At 45.0% G+C, this 13601-nt stretch overlaps 1 protein-coding gene across 3 annotated transcripts; it reads right to left on the reverse strand.

Moving 5' to 3' along the window:
- Nucleotides 1-150: 150 nt before the first annotated feature.
- Nucleotides 151-11796, reverse strand: Prdx6 (peroxiredoxin 6). Of its 3 annotated transcripts, none has more exons than XM_031386996.1 (6): nt 11582-11675; nt 9848-10127; nt 7839-7995; nt 4896-5042; nt 3382-3528; nt 151-1922 (listed from the first exon to the last, which is right to left on the reverse strand). In XM_031386996.1, the coding sequence occupies exons 2-6, from the start codon at nt 9868-9870 to the stop codon at nt 1794-1796; spliced, it is 603 nt and encodes a 200-aa protein (XP_031242856.1). In that variant the 5' UTR covers nt 9871-10127; nt 11582-11675; the 3' UTR covers nt 151-1793. The 3 variants fall into 3 exon arrangements, with proteins under 3 accessions (XP_031242856.1, XP_031242852.1, XP_031242843.1); XM_031386992.1 differs by lacking the exon at nt 11582-11675 and adding an exon at nt 11317-11460; XM_031386983.1 differs by lacking the exon at nt 9848-10127 and having other exon boundaries at nt 11582-11796.
- Nucleotides 11797-13601: the final 1805 nt, after the last annotated feature.

Below are 13601 nucleotides of genomic sequence, written 5' to 3' on the forward strand. Positions count from 1 at the left end.
TTTGGTAAAGGACACTTGGATCAAGTCTCACTCTCAAAACTGTTTATAGTGAAAAGTACCAGAATTCAATTAAAAATAAAAAAAAGCACTTTACGGATATCATTAATGTGAGTAAAATAGTCAAAATACCAAGGTCTAGGAGTTTGAATGTGGAGGAGCAACATGTTTATTGGGATGAGGGAAATGCTGAGTTTGCTAAATCAATGGCAGACATTCCATGGTCAGTCAACATAAGACTTAAGTTTGAGTGATCAGCAATGGCAGTTTAGATTTTGAACTTTTGTCATAAAAGTTGATGGCATAGGGCATGGTGGTGACATTTGCAATCTGAGCCCTCGGGGAGCTGTGGCAGCAGGAAGGATTTCAGGTCTTGCCTGGGCTACATACCAAGCAAGACAGTAATCATAAACACACAAAAAGCAGAAACACCTCAACAGGAACTGGAAGCCCTTCCCATTAAAAGCAAGGACGAAAGTAATCAAGCGTGTAAGGGAAAAGAGCAAGCAATGAGGTGCCTACTAGGAGGGAGATGACCCAGGGCCCACCACTGCCTTGACTTTAACTCTCCAGCTTGACACCTAGAAATAAACATCCACTGCTCAAGCCACAGCATCTGTTACAGCCTAGACTAAGACCCACAATGACTTGGAAAGAGACCATTCAGTTCAGTAGTAGATAGACCACTATCTCAGAGCTTATTTGACATTAGGCCGACTGTCTAACCATTAGAATGGTGGTTCTCAACTCTCCTAATGCTGACATGTTGTGGTGACCCCTAACCATACAATTATTTTTGTCTCTACTTCCTAACTGTAAACTTGCTATTGTTATGAACTGTAAATGCTTCCCATTGGTGACCCGTGAAAGGGTTGTTTGAACCCCAAAAGGGTTACGAGCCACCTACTCACAAGACTTAGGAAATCAGGAACCAAGAAACTGGCCAACATACATGTAGGAATTGTTCTTCAGTGACTCCCAGTTCACACAAAGATTTATCTGTTGCTGGAGAAAAATACCCATGTCAATCCCGGCAAGAAGGAAGCATGCCTGCCTGGTGGGGTGTTGAGTCTGAAGATAGTTTAAAGTAGTGCTTTAAAATGTGACAACAGTTTTCTGATCAGGATTTTATTTGTTGAACCTCAAAAAGTAGAATTCAGAAATGGCCACCTACTACTAGGACATTGAATGGTAAAACACTGTCACCGCCTGTCTTTTATAAGGTGTGTTCACATGCAGATATCACCGGGAGAGCAGGTGTGAAAACTCTAGGAGCACACTCTTGGGAGGCGAAAGGCTTTCTGAGCCCACTTTGATAGAAACTTACAATGGATTCCCTGTAAGAATTCTCCTGAGCAGTTCCCACTTATTTACTAAAAATACAGAATAGAAAGTTTCTCTCCATATTTTAGTGATCTCCAGAATGGGTAACAGGGGATTCAGTTCGGAAAGCTACAAAAGGTGTTAAATCATTCTAGCCTGGAGCCCACGCTGACACTACCTTGCTGACTGATCGCAGACCCCGCAGAGACCTAAGGAGTCGCCAATACATAATTCGTTTCAAAGAAAGCCAGCGAGCAGGGCGCTGAGATGGGTAGAGGGGCAGAACGCTGGCGAAGGCACAGTAAAGAATCCCAAGAAGGTTTTGGTGCCATTTCCTTTTAATGACCCAGTAGTATAGCGAGCTGTTCGCTCTTTCTACGGAGCTGCTGCAAGGACCCACGGCTGTCAGCTGGCATCCTCAGGTCCCAGTGCTAGGCACGCAGTGCCAGCCCCAATTCCCGCTGACTTAAGACTTAAGGCTGGGGTGTATAACGGAGGTATTTTTTGCCAGACGGGAGCTCTTTGGTGAAGACTCCTTTAGGGAAACACTGTTTGGCTTCCTCTTCGGGGAGGTTGGGAAGGACCATCACGCTATCTCCGTTCTGTTGGGAGACATTAAGAATGGTGTTACGAACTTGTTTTACAGATTGACTTTTGACATGTTAGGAGAGTATTTCTCCATTGTAAGTAGGAACAGTCCAGTTTTAAATTCCATCACAGCTGGCCACAACTCCATAGAGTTTAATTCAAAAATCTATTCCCCCACAAATCCCCCAGTTTACATATACGATTGGATTTTATCAGGCTAGAGTCCCTCTCACCTCCCATCCCCCACCCCGCTTGCTGAAAATGTAGATGACTTGCCTGTCAGAAAAATCAAAACCCAATACTCAAGGTAACACACAGAGCAGAAAGCAGCACTGAGACGCTCTTTGTGTATTATCTTGTCCTATTATCTGCAGAGATCTTTCTAAGGTATATTACACGTTTATGAACAATCTGGGGGTGGGAGTGCATGTCTGTAATCTCAGCATACCAGAGCCTAAGGCAGATTAAGGAGTTAAAGGCCAGCCTATGATTAAACACTGAGCTCCAATTTTAAAAGGGGTAGGGTAGGGGTGGGGATTGATTTAGAAGGTAGAGTGCTTGCCTGGTAAAATTGAAGCCCTAGGTTTAGTTCCCAGGACCATTTATAACTGGGCATGGTAACACATGCTCCTAGATCCTTGTCCTTGAGGCAGAAGCAAGATGATCAGAAACCGAAGGTCATTCTTGGCAAAATGGTGAGCTTTGAGGCCAGCCTGGGTTACATGAGACCATGACTGACACACCCCCCCACACACACATTTCTGAGCAAGTTTCAAAGACTATATATGTTTAAAAGGTTGGAGCGTAAGAGAAAAATGCTATAACATCAGTACACAACAGTTATATACCACAGAGTGACAGAAGTGAACTAGCCAATCAAGCCTTCCTCCTTCCTTGACTTTTGAGACAGGACCTTGCTATGTGGCTTAGGCTGAGCTTGGACTTATCCTCTGGCCTGGTCTCTGGAATGCAAGGACCACAAGTTCCATTAAGTCCCATCCCAACAAGAAATATTTTGCTCATCAGGTAACAGAAATAAGGCTTTTTAAAATTTTGTCTATGTTATGCATTCTGTACCCGAAAAGGAAATGTGTCATATGTGGGCTTTTTTTTGAATTTGGAGTATGTACACTTCCCAGTCGAACATCCCTACACCTCCAAAAATTGAAATGTGAAGTGCATCACGTCCTCAGAAGTTTTGGATTTTGGAGCACCGTGGAGCTGGGACTTTTGGGTTAGGAATGGGATCACTGGGATCACTGTGACCTATATGTTGGGATTATGTAGGGTTAGTGAAAAACCAGTTTGTGTTTTATACAAACGGTGTGAATGATCTCTTAAACAAATGCTCCTGGTTCACCATACATACTGGGACCACAGAAAAAGCCCCAAGAAACCGAGATCCTGAAGTGGCCTTGGGAGACTGTCCCTTGGATCTGGCATGCCAGGCACCCGGCTCTTGAGTAGCTTTACCTTCCAATCGACTGGGGTGGCAACTGGCTTTGATGCTGTCAGCTGGAGAGAGTCAACCACTCTGAGGATCTCATCAAAGTTCCTGCCCGTGGTGGCTGGGTAGAGGATAGACAGCTTTAGCTTCTTGTCAGGGGCAAACACGAACACCTGTAAAGTGTACACACGGGTCTTCTTTAGTACCCGACAGTAAAGCTGCTTTGGACACTCAGGGGCATGAGCTCGATACACCTCTTTTTCCCATAGTCCAGGGAAGTAAGAGAACAGAACTGGCAGAGGAAAGTGAAGGTAAGCCAAACTAGTCTGCCCACCTTTCCTCTAACACAGGGGTTCTCTCTCAACCTTCCCAGTGCTGCGACCCTTTAATACAGTTCCTCATGTGATTCCCCCCAAAGTTATTTTGTTGCTACTTCATAACTGTAATTTTGCTACTGTTTTGAATCATAAATGCATAATGATATGCAGAATGACCCAAAGGTTGAGAACCACAATGACCCAAAGGTTGAGAACCACTGCTCTAACAGTTTGTGTGTGTGTATGTATATATATATATATATATATATATATATGTATATATATATACTTTTGTGTGTGAGGGTGTGGGTGTACACTTGTGCCAGTGTGAGGATGGAGGTCATAGGTCAGCTTGCAGGAGTTGGTTCTGTCCTGCACCACGTAGATTCCAGGAATCCAATCAGAGCCTCAGGTCTGGCAGTAAACACTCTCACCTGCTAAGCTACCTTGCTCCTGTGTAATACTGTTCTAGAAAAGGTGAAGCAGAAGCCAGAAACATGTCCAACATTCACACAGCCACCAAAACCGTGGGAAACGTCTTTCTCCGAGGAAAAAAAGACAGTTGCCGTTTTGGTGTGTATGCCTTAGCCTCTCCCTCCCTGCATGGGATTCCTGCGGAAATCTTAACTCTCTGGGGCTTATTGTTGTAAAGCCTGACACAAAGCCCCCCAGGAAGCCCTGGGGTCACTAAGTGATTTCTTGTCTATGTATTCTTCAAAGTTTGCTGTTCCAGAAAGAAAAAAAAAAACCCCGCAATGCAAACGTTCAGAGTTGAGCTTCAGGTACACGTACTAGTTTACCTAGGAGGCATACTGTGCACATATTCATTACTAATGCGAGCTGTAATTATTTATTATATAAATAAATACATTGCTAACGTGGGCTGTGTATTAGTGAAGATTAAGCTTGTTCCCCAGTGAGTAAATGATGGACAAGAAAGTTCTTCTGGATTGTCCTGTCAGAATTGCTTTAAAGGCAGCTGGCAGGAGACATACAGCTAAGTTTTTTTTTTTTTTTTAGCTCTACAAAACAGTTTTGGATGTACCACTTATTTACGTGCAGATATCCAACAGCAGCAAATTAAACAGAAATCTTAGCTGGATATTCCAGCCACTGCACCAGCGGATAAGAAAGGACACAGTCACTAGCACACAGCTGTCTCACAGCTGTCCATACTCCTCTTGCATTAGCTCAGGCATTTACACAGTGCAACTATGGCTCACCACGCGGGCCGTCACAGGCATGTTGTTAGAATCCTTCTCTGCTGGATCCAGCATACCCAGAAGGATGGCAAGGGTCCTCTCCTTATCGTCGATGATGGGAAATGGCAACTTTTCTGTGGGTTCGGCACCATTGTAAGCATTGATGTCCTGAAACAAGAGAGAGGGGGAGTCTCTTAAACTTGACACGGTTCTCTGCATCTCACCAGGCGAAGAATCATCACTCTGCAATGTTCTCTCTGGAATTTTAATAAGATGCATGGACAGCTACTCCTCATCGCAAGCAATTACTCCCTCAAAAGAAGATTTGTGGAAGATAACTAGGAGAGTTTAGGAAGTGGATTTAAAACTAGGAAAAAGACGAGTTTATTATTCACGGGAAGCTGAGAGTGGATACCGATGGACAGGATGGCAGACTCAAAGCAGTTGCAACTGTTTTGCATTTCTCTGGAGATGAGATGAGAGGAGATACAAACCTCTCTGAAATGGCTAGCATACTCAATATTATTATTGCCCGAAGCTGCCCTTTGTGGTGGGTCACTGGCCACCTGTTACTTAGTCACCAGCCATATTAGAACCAAGTTTGCTGCCAGCACACCTAGAGCTTCCCTATGTAATCAGTTACAGATCCAAGCTGGCACTGCTTTTGGACATTTGCATTTGTTTTCCATTCCAGAACAACCTAAGTTCAGAAACTTCTAAGAAGGCAGAAGAAATGAACTCAGATATTTTCCTATTTAGACATGTTAGGTAATGGTGATGAGCTCTGGGCTCTTCTGTGATTTATTTATATTTTGATATTGATAGAGACATTATTAAGTATTGATACATTAATTCCTGACCTCGTCGCTTGTTTAATTGACAGTACATTACAATCCCGGACACCAAAGAACCACATTATTTACTTTTGTCTTTGTTTTATCCTAAGGCAGGACAATTTTGCTCTTTACCGTCTAGCACAGAAAGAACACTGAGGTTGATCCTTTTCAACTGGGCGGGCTTAAGCAAGTCATTCCAATACCCACTGGCTTAGAGCAAAAGGCCGTGCCAGAATCTAATGAGAAATTGCCCACGAGGAAGCGGTGGAAATAAATGCCAGTTATCCATTGCCAAAGTATGAAGAATGAAAAAAAAAATCCACCTCACGGAAGATGACAACCCTGCTTAATTCCCTACACCTTGCCTCTTTGATCCTATACATTGAGGATTAATTAGTGTGAAATGGTCATGGAACATAGCTCAGCGCACACACCAAAATGCTACCTTTTATTCAATTTCATGTGACTGGCAGTGCTCAGTACACACATACAAATGGGAGATGTTATGTGGCATATTGTAGCAAAGCCGATTAAAACATCCTGCCCAAATACTTGTAAATACTTTTGCCCAAAGCAGACAATTTCAATCCATTCATTCAACAAATCCTGACTGTCACTTATACTGAGAACTTTTGTAGCAGGGAACTAGTTTACTCCTGCTGGGCCCTACACTCCCAAGGGGGAAAATATAGTGGCCTGACAAGCAATACGCAGAATGATCAGGTGTTATAAGGTGCCATTTGCGGTAAAACAGCCAAGCAGCATATAGTACAGGTAAGGCAGGTGGATGTATTTAATACAGGGTGACTATGAGTGTGTGTGGATAAACCAGATAGGGTTAGGATTGCGAAAACACGGGGAGTTAAGCACAGCCCCCGACTTTCAACCTAGCAACTCCAAAATGTAGCAGCTGTTAGCTGAGATGAATCAAATCTTGGAATAGATTATGGTGTCCGCTTTTATACGTGCTAGGCTCAACACGTCTGCATGGCCAAGGGAGGTGCCAAGGAGGCCATGTTTTACCACCTGGGGACCAGGAGAGTCCTGACGGATGGGACTCCCTCCGAGAAGCAGTTCATGGATGTTATCTTGGTGAATGGAAGAGCTCACCAAGGGGGAAAGAGAGAGGCAGTCCACGAATGAAATGACTCTAGCACCAATTAGGGACTGGGAGACAATGAAGAACAATTACTCTAAGTATGGACAGCTGGAGGCAGCATTCTCAAAAGCCAGAGCAGAGGTAAGGTTTAGAGAGATGAATTGGGCTGAATTCTTTCTGACAACCAGTGACCGCTGAACTCGAGGTTTACAAACATTTTTATCTCAGAAACCAAGTTACATTCTATGAAACTTCAGACTCATAGCACATGCCAATCAATACTTCTGATAAAGGGAAAGCAAAGTGGCTTTTCCTATTCTCTTACTAAGGAACACAAAGTCTTCCCTGACCTCTCTGACCATCAGCAAGTATACAGGCACTTCCCCCTCTAATAGCCAATCAGTTCTACAATGTATACCATCACTGAGTCTTCAATTCAACTCAACTTGGACACTATCTACTGCAGATTCCACAGAAGGGTCACATCAAGATTACCCCAACTTTTGACACCAATCACAAATTCCAAGCTGACTAAAAATTTGGGACTCTCATGATCCTTTCTTTGGGACTGGTTAACTTATTGGAACTTACAGAATTTAGGGAAATGCATTTATGAAGGATGCTGATGAAGAGATGTACAAATGTAGGACAGAGCCTCCATGCCGTAGGTACACCTAACCTTCCAGGAAAGCCCACTTGCTTAGCAATCCAGATCATGGAACTCTATTAGGATTCGTATGGAATCTTCATTGCATAGGCACAGTTGGTTAAATCATCAACTACTGATGCACAGTTCAACCTTCAGCTGCTTCTCCCCAAAGTCCTGCCTGTTCAAAGCTGTGGGGGAGCTGTGGCCACCAAATCAATCAATCAATCAATCAATAATCAATCAACCAATCAGTCATTAGCATATAAAGAGACGCTGCATCTCAGAAGACATAAAGGCTATTAGGAATATATGCGAGGCAACAAGAAAGGAGGAATATATATTACACACACATATATATACCTCAGATCATAGAACTATACCTTGCTCCAGGCAAGATGGTCCTCAACACTGTCTACTGAAAGAGCAATCAACTTAACATTCCTCTTGGCAAACTCTGGTGCCAGCTTTGCAGCTCTGCCAAGTTCTGTGGTGCACACTGGGGTAAAGTCCCGTGGGTGGGAAAAGAGAATGCCCCATCTGGAATGAAGAAGAAGGTCACAACTGAATGGACAGTCACCATCACCATGCAGAATGAAACACTCAGTATTTGCACTTAAAATGTCTGCATAATGAAGACATTTAAACCTTTTAGCTCCAACCTTGTCTCCAGAGAAGCTCAAGTTGACAGCTCACATATCTATCAACAGATAAAATTTTATACATCAAATATATAAGATTCAAGATAAATGGGTCAAAAGGATTCATTTTAGGGTGTCACACACACACACAAAAACCCAACAACAACAACAACAACAACCACTCCACCCCCCCCAAAACCCTGCAGATCAGGCTGGCCTCGAACTCAAGAGACTGGTCAGCCTCTGCCTCCCAGAGTGCTAGAGACTAAAGGTGTGAACCACCACCCATCCACACTGTGACTCCTTTTCAGTTAATAAAATCTGTGCTACTCAAGTCAAGCACCTTATTGAAATATTCCTTAAGCCTTTTGTTTTTTTCTAGCACAGTCCTTGAAATTCATCATCTACTATGCCCCAAATCCAAACAGATGCCTGATTATAATAATAAACAGATTATGTAACCCGGAGCAGATAGAGAGAGCTCTAGCTTCAGACTTGTAGGAAAATAAAATCCAGCTTGGCACTCACTTGGCTTTCTGGAAGCAGGCAGATATAAAAATCTTCCATAAAGCCACTCGACTGAACTAACCTGTTACACAAGGCGCACATATTTGCACCACGACAAAATACTACTTGACAGTTGCAGTTTCTTACTTTAGACCAAGCAAGTAGAAAATACCCTACAATGTACATTTCCCCATCTACAGTACTTAGGTAAAGATTCTAATCAAATCCACGTCTAAGGTTAACATTGTACAGATTTTGAGGATGATTCAAACTGAGTTCCCAAGAAACTTCCCGAGTACAGAGTACAATCCCTTCTCCTTGGCAAAGGCTCTTTCAGGCTCAAAGGAAAGTCGGCATGAAGTCCTGTACACTCCCATGGCTTGAGCCTTGACTCATGCAGGACCAAGGTCCCCAACTAGAAGATTACTCAATCTGGCCAAGGTGTGGAGCACTTGGCAAACCTTGCAGAGCATGAAGAAGAAAGCAGACGAAGCTGCTGCCTTCCACCTGGACTTCACTCAACTCAGTGCAAGGCAGGGCTTAAAAGAATGGGAGGCCCTGCGGCAGGGAAGAGTAACAGCTGAAGATTGTGGAGATGCGAGATGTTTAGTTTTTTGTTCTTTAATAGGCAGGAAGAGCAATCTAGCTGTCACATTTAGGCCTTAGGTTCTAAGGAGAAGGACCAATGGTGGTCAGATGAGACTTAAGAGAAAGGCTCTAAATAGTTGCAGGGAAAAAAAAATCAAAATAAATAAAAGGAACAGAACATTTCTTTACGTACTGTTATAGGAGTGATGAATTAGAATTCTTTTAAATTTCGAGGCAATGCGTTTTGCTGAGTCATGCTGGTGAACTGCATTTAGGCTCCTTCACGCACACCGTCGTATCTTGGGGTATTCCAAGAATGACTGTTTTCTCTACTTTTTGGAGGAATTCAATGACATTATACCATTTCCTTCCTCATTTTTCAAAAGACTGAAAGGTTTCCTCCCTCTAACAAAATGGTCTCTGCTACCAGAAAACCCCTGGTGCAGGTGTTTTGATTAGTGAGGAACCCTGGGATATATAAGATGCTCTTCCACACCCTGAGGCCATACAAACCTACTTAAACACACACAGCTCCCCAGACCTTTAGCAGTTTCCCCTTGTATTACAAATGATACAAAGGGTGGAAATGTCTCTCTGGGGTATTGCAGGCGTATCATTAATCACTGGTGCTAAGTTACGCTTGCTTATAAATTCACCTCATCTTAAGCTGCCACTTCATCTGCTTATTTAGTTGTTCTTTAGAGGCAGAGCCTCACTGAATTGCCTTGGCCTTGAAGTTAGGATCTTCCCAACTGTCTCCCTTAGTAGCCGGAATAAAACAGTTGCATCCAGATCTAGGTCAACAATCACTGATAGTCCCGCCCCCCGACTCCAGTGGGGCTATCTTCACAGTACACAAGCTTTACATTCACATTTATCTCTCCTCCGTACGGATGAAGAATTCCAGCAAGACCTCACATTTCCTGGGGGTGTGGGCTGCAGACAAGAGCAGGAAGGAACACTGTGTCAATCGTGGGCAGTTTTGGATAAATATTAACACTAGATTTTGAGTTATGAGACTGGCAGTCATGCTTATTTCTAGAGTCTTCTCTTGCAAGGCCTGAGGGTTCCATTTGCTATTTTTTCTAGTCTACCTTTCTCTTTAAAGTCTACCTTTAAAAGTTCTGTTTTCCCTTAGTCAGTAGGTGCCAAACTCACCTCAGGGAAGAATCGTCCCCAATGCTTCCTTCCCTGCCTGGTCACTGAGTAGTTTCATAAACTGCGCTCTCTCTCTCTCTCTGTCTCTCTCTCTCTCTCTCTCTCTCCCCCTCCCCCTCTCCCTCTCCCTCTCCCTCTCCCTTTCTCTCTCTCTCTCTCTCACACACACACACACGATATGAAAATGACACAGACAGACCCAGGAGTTTCTTCATTGAGTGTAGTAGGGCACTGAAACTCCAGAACCACAACGTAGCCTGACACGTATGCAAACTGCGGACTGAAACTAAGCATCTTACAATTTGTGCATTCAGGAACTGTAAAATGAGGACAATATCGGTGCACACCTAGCCCTAGCCATTACGGCCACTACTGTTGCTATCAGCAGCAAAGCCAGGCACTTATGCACAGCAGAGGGGGAGGGGACCACTGGGAAACAAAAGAGTCTCAAAGTGGGGAGGTACACGTGTCCTAGCCTTGGAATGGCCTACAGGGCCAAAATGGTCACAGGAGCTTATCAGCCTTTCTCTCAAAGCGTTGCTTCTTCCAAAATCACGGCCACGCCTACAGAGTGTTCCTGGGTCCTCCCAAAGCTGTTACAAATAATCTTGTTTTTGACCACTGAAGGAGGCTCTGGACAAAAAGTCTTTGGACAAAAAGTTTTTTTTTTTTAAACTCAGAAGTCCGCAAATAACACTCCCCGAAGTTAAGCAGGATCTCAGATAACATGGGGCGAGCCCTTAATTTGTGGCTGTGTGCTCTTACTTTGGCCTTAGGCACCCACCTCCCGCAGAGTGCAAATTCTAGAGCGGCGGGAGGGCGAGCAGGCAGTGCGACCCTGGGCAAGCGTCCCGGGAAGTGACCTCAAACACCGAACAACCCTGACCCTACCTCCCTCTAGGCTCTCAAATCGACCACCACCCAAACGCAGCACTGTTTACAAAGCCAGGTTAAATGGACAACAAACCGTCCTCGGCAAGAACCTCCTTCCCCATGCCAGCCCAGCCACGCTGGGTCAGGGAAGGATCCGCTGATCAGCGCAGGGCCAGCCAGAGGTCGCAGGTCCCCAGCAACGCCCGGTGATGCTCAGCAGGACCCCGGCGGCGGGCACGTGCAGGAACCGGTGAGGGGCTAAGCCAGCGGCGCGGCGCGGCCGAGCGCAGCACGGAAAGAAGCGGGGCAGGTAGCTCTGGGGACCCGTCCCCTGGCAGGGCAACGCGGTGGCCACTTACGAATTTCCCAGAAAATCGTGGAAGCGGATGCGGCCGATGGTGGTATTGGCCTCAAAGTTGGGGGCTTCGTCCCCGAGAAGCAACCCTCCGGGCATGGCGGCAGTGGTGACGCTGAGAACAAGGAGGCGCAGCCGCAGCAGTGAGCAGCGGGCGGGCTCCTGCGGAGACCTAGATCAACGCTGGCCGAGTGGGCGGATCCGGGGGCGGGGCGGGGCGGGGCGACCGTGAGTCGCCGGCTGCGGTTCTTCACATGGAGCCTGCAGGCAAGTGAGATTCTGGAGCTAAAGGAGGCCACGTGCAATAGGAAGGAAGCGTAAGGCCGAGAATTGCGGGGGCTCGTAGGTCTGGCGGCTCTGCAAAGATGCTCTAGGCAAGGGCGGAATTAAAGCAGACCCTCTGGCATTCCCACCCCGGTCGGACTTACAACTTAGAGGTCTGGTGGTGCACCGCTCTTTTACTGTGAGCATCTGGTAGAATTGGCTGAATGACTGACTACTCAGCCAACCTAGGTTTCAGAAGTTTCTCAGGATGTGGCAAGAACCAGACTTGTGGTGGGGGCGAAGTCAGAGGAAGTGGCTTTCTTATTGCAGCAAAAATTCTGTACCAATGTCAATAAGAGGGCAATGGGAACAACCTTTTTAATTTTGCCTCCCCACCCATTCCGGGAGTTCCTAATGAACTATAAAATACTCAACACATTAATCCTAAAGTTTAAATATAGGTTTCACAACAGGCTTATTGAGATCGAGTGTATGCAAGTCAATTTCCATCTGAAGAAATGGGAGACTTTGATCCACTTTCTTCCTATTTCCTAAGCACAAACTAGAGAAGATGCCTGCCCTTATTAAAGACAGATGGTAGACGTTCTGCATAGAAACCAGAATCTGTTAGAAGCTCAGCCTGGTGATTGCAAACCTGAAACCCCAACTAGACCGAAGAAAGGAGAAGGATTGTAAATTCCGAGCTACAGAGGAAGTTCAAGGCCAACCTGGGGAACTTAAGAGTCTGTCACAAAATAAAGGGGAATGGGGAAGCAGTCTTTGGCAGAATGCTTGCCTGGAGTGTGGGAGGCCCTAGGTCCAATAGCCAGTGCTAGGGCGTGGTGGAGAACAATGTGTTAGAAAAGTCCTGAGTCCTAGCTGGAGAAGCGAAAGTGAGCTTATGTAAGTTAAGTGAGGCTAGCTGGAGGTTGGCTTCAGATTGTTCGGCCCAGCCTGGGAAAGCCTGCTGGACTACTTAGCACATGGCAAACGCTGCCGAGTGGTAGCTGTTTCTTAGATGATAGGATTCATGCAGTAACTCTTACTTTCCTTACTGCTAGCTAGACACCGTGGGAAGCCTGATGTGAGACATAGTCCCAGCTCTTCCAGGAAAAGTGAATCCCATGCAATTATGATGTCATGTAAGGGGAGCTGTGAGTGTTTGGGACTCGGTGTGAGGAATCCTCTGGAATAGACTCAACAGATTTAAAGGAATGTTGTGGCGGTGCTGAGGGTAGTGACCCACCGTGACCCGTGTTTTCATCATGGTGAGAAGTCCTGTCTTTGAATCAGAATGCATACTGGTCATATCCGCTCCACAGTGATGACTGCCATACATTTTAAAGTTAAGATAACTTAATCTCTAGCTCGTCTCCACCCTTCTGATTTGAAAGCACATATCTTCACTTTATTTACTTATTTTCATAGGGAAGCAAAGTAGCTTGACCTTAGGGAACCATGAGCAGTGTTGCAAAGATGGGCTAAAAATCGATCCACTACCATAAAGAGACTGTATGCAGAAACAAAGTGACTGATTGCTATCAAAGGCATAATTACATAGCTACCACTTTAAATGAAGTGAATATAGTATGATAAACACCTATTCCAATCCATGGTGCTGGAAGTAGCATGCTGTTGGTGATTTAGTAACCGTGCTGGAACCTTGGCAAAAGTTGAAATTCTTTAAAGGTAGAGATTAACATGTCTGTCTGTTTGATTGTTTTTTCAAGACAGGATTTCTTTGTGTATCACTGGCTGTC

This window comes from Mastomys coucha, unplaced genomic scaffold (assembly GCF_008632895.1).
Source record: "Mastomys coucha isolate ucsf_1 unplaced genomic scaffold, UCSF_Mcou_1 pScaffold1, whole genome shotgun sequence".
NCBI classification, from domain to species: domain Eukaryota; kingdom Metazoa; phylum Chordata; class Mammalia; order Rodentia; family Muridae; genus Mastomys; species Mastomys coucha.

Bases quoted from the DNA above. Each gene is read 5' to 3' on its own strand.
- Prdx6 (XM_031386983.1), bottom strand. From the start codon at position 11,676: ATGCCCGGAGGGTTGCTTCTCGGGGACGAAGCCCCCAACTTTGAGGCC. The intron at 5,043-7,838 runs GTATAGTTCTAT...CTCTTGTTTCAG, and splicing joins ACCATCTTGCCTGGAGCAAG to GACATCAATGCTTACAATGG. The intron at 3,529-4,895 runs GTGAGCCATAGT...TACACTTTACAG, and splicing joins TGCCTGTGACGGCCCGCGTG to GTGTTCGTGTTTGCCCCTGA.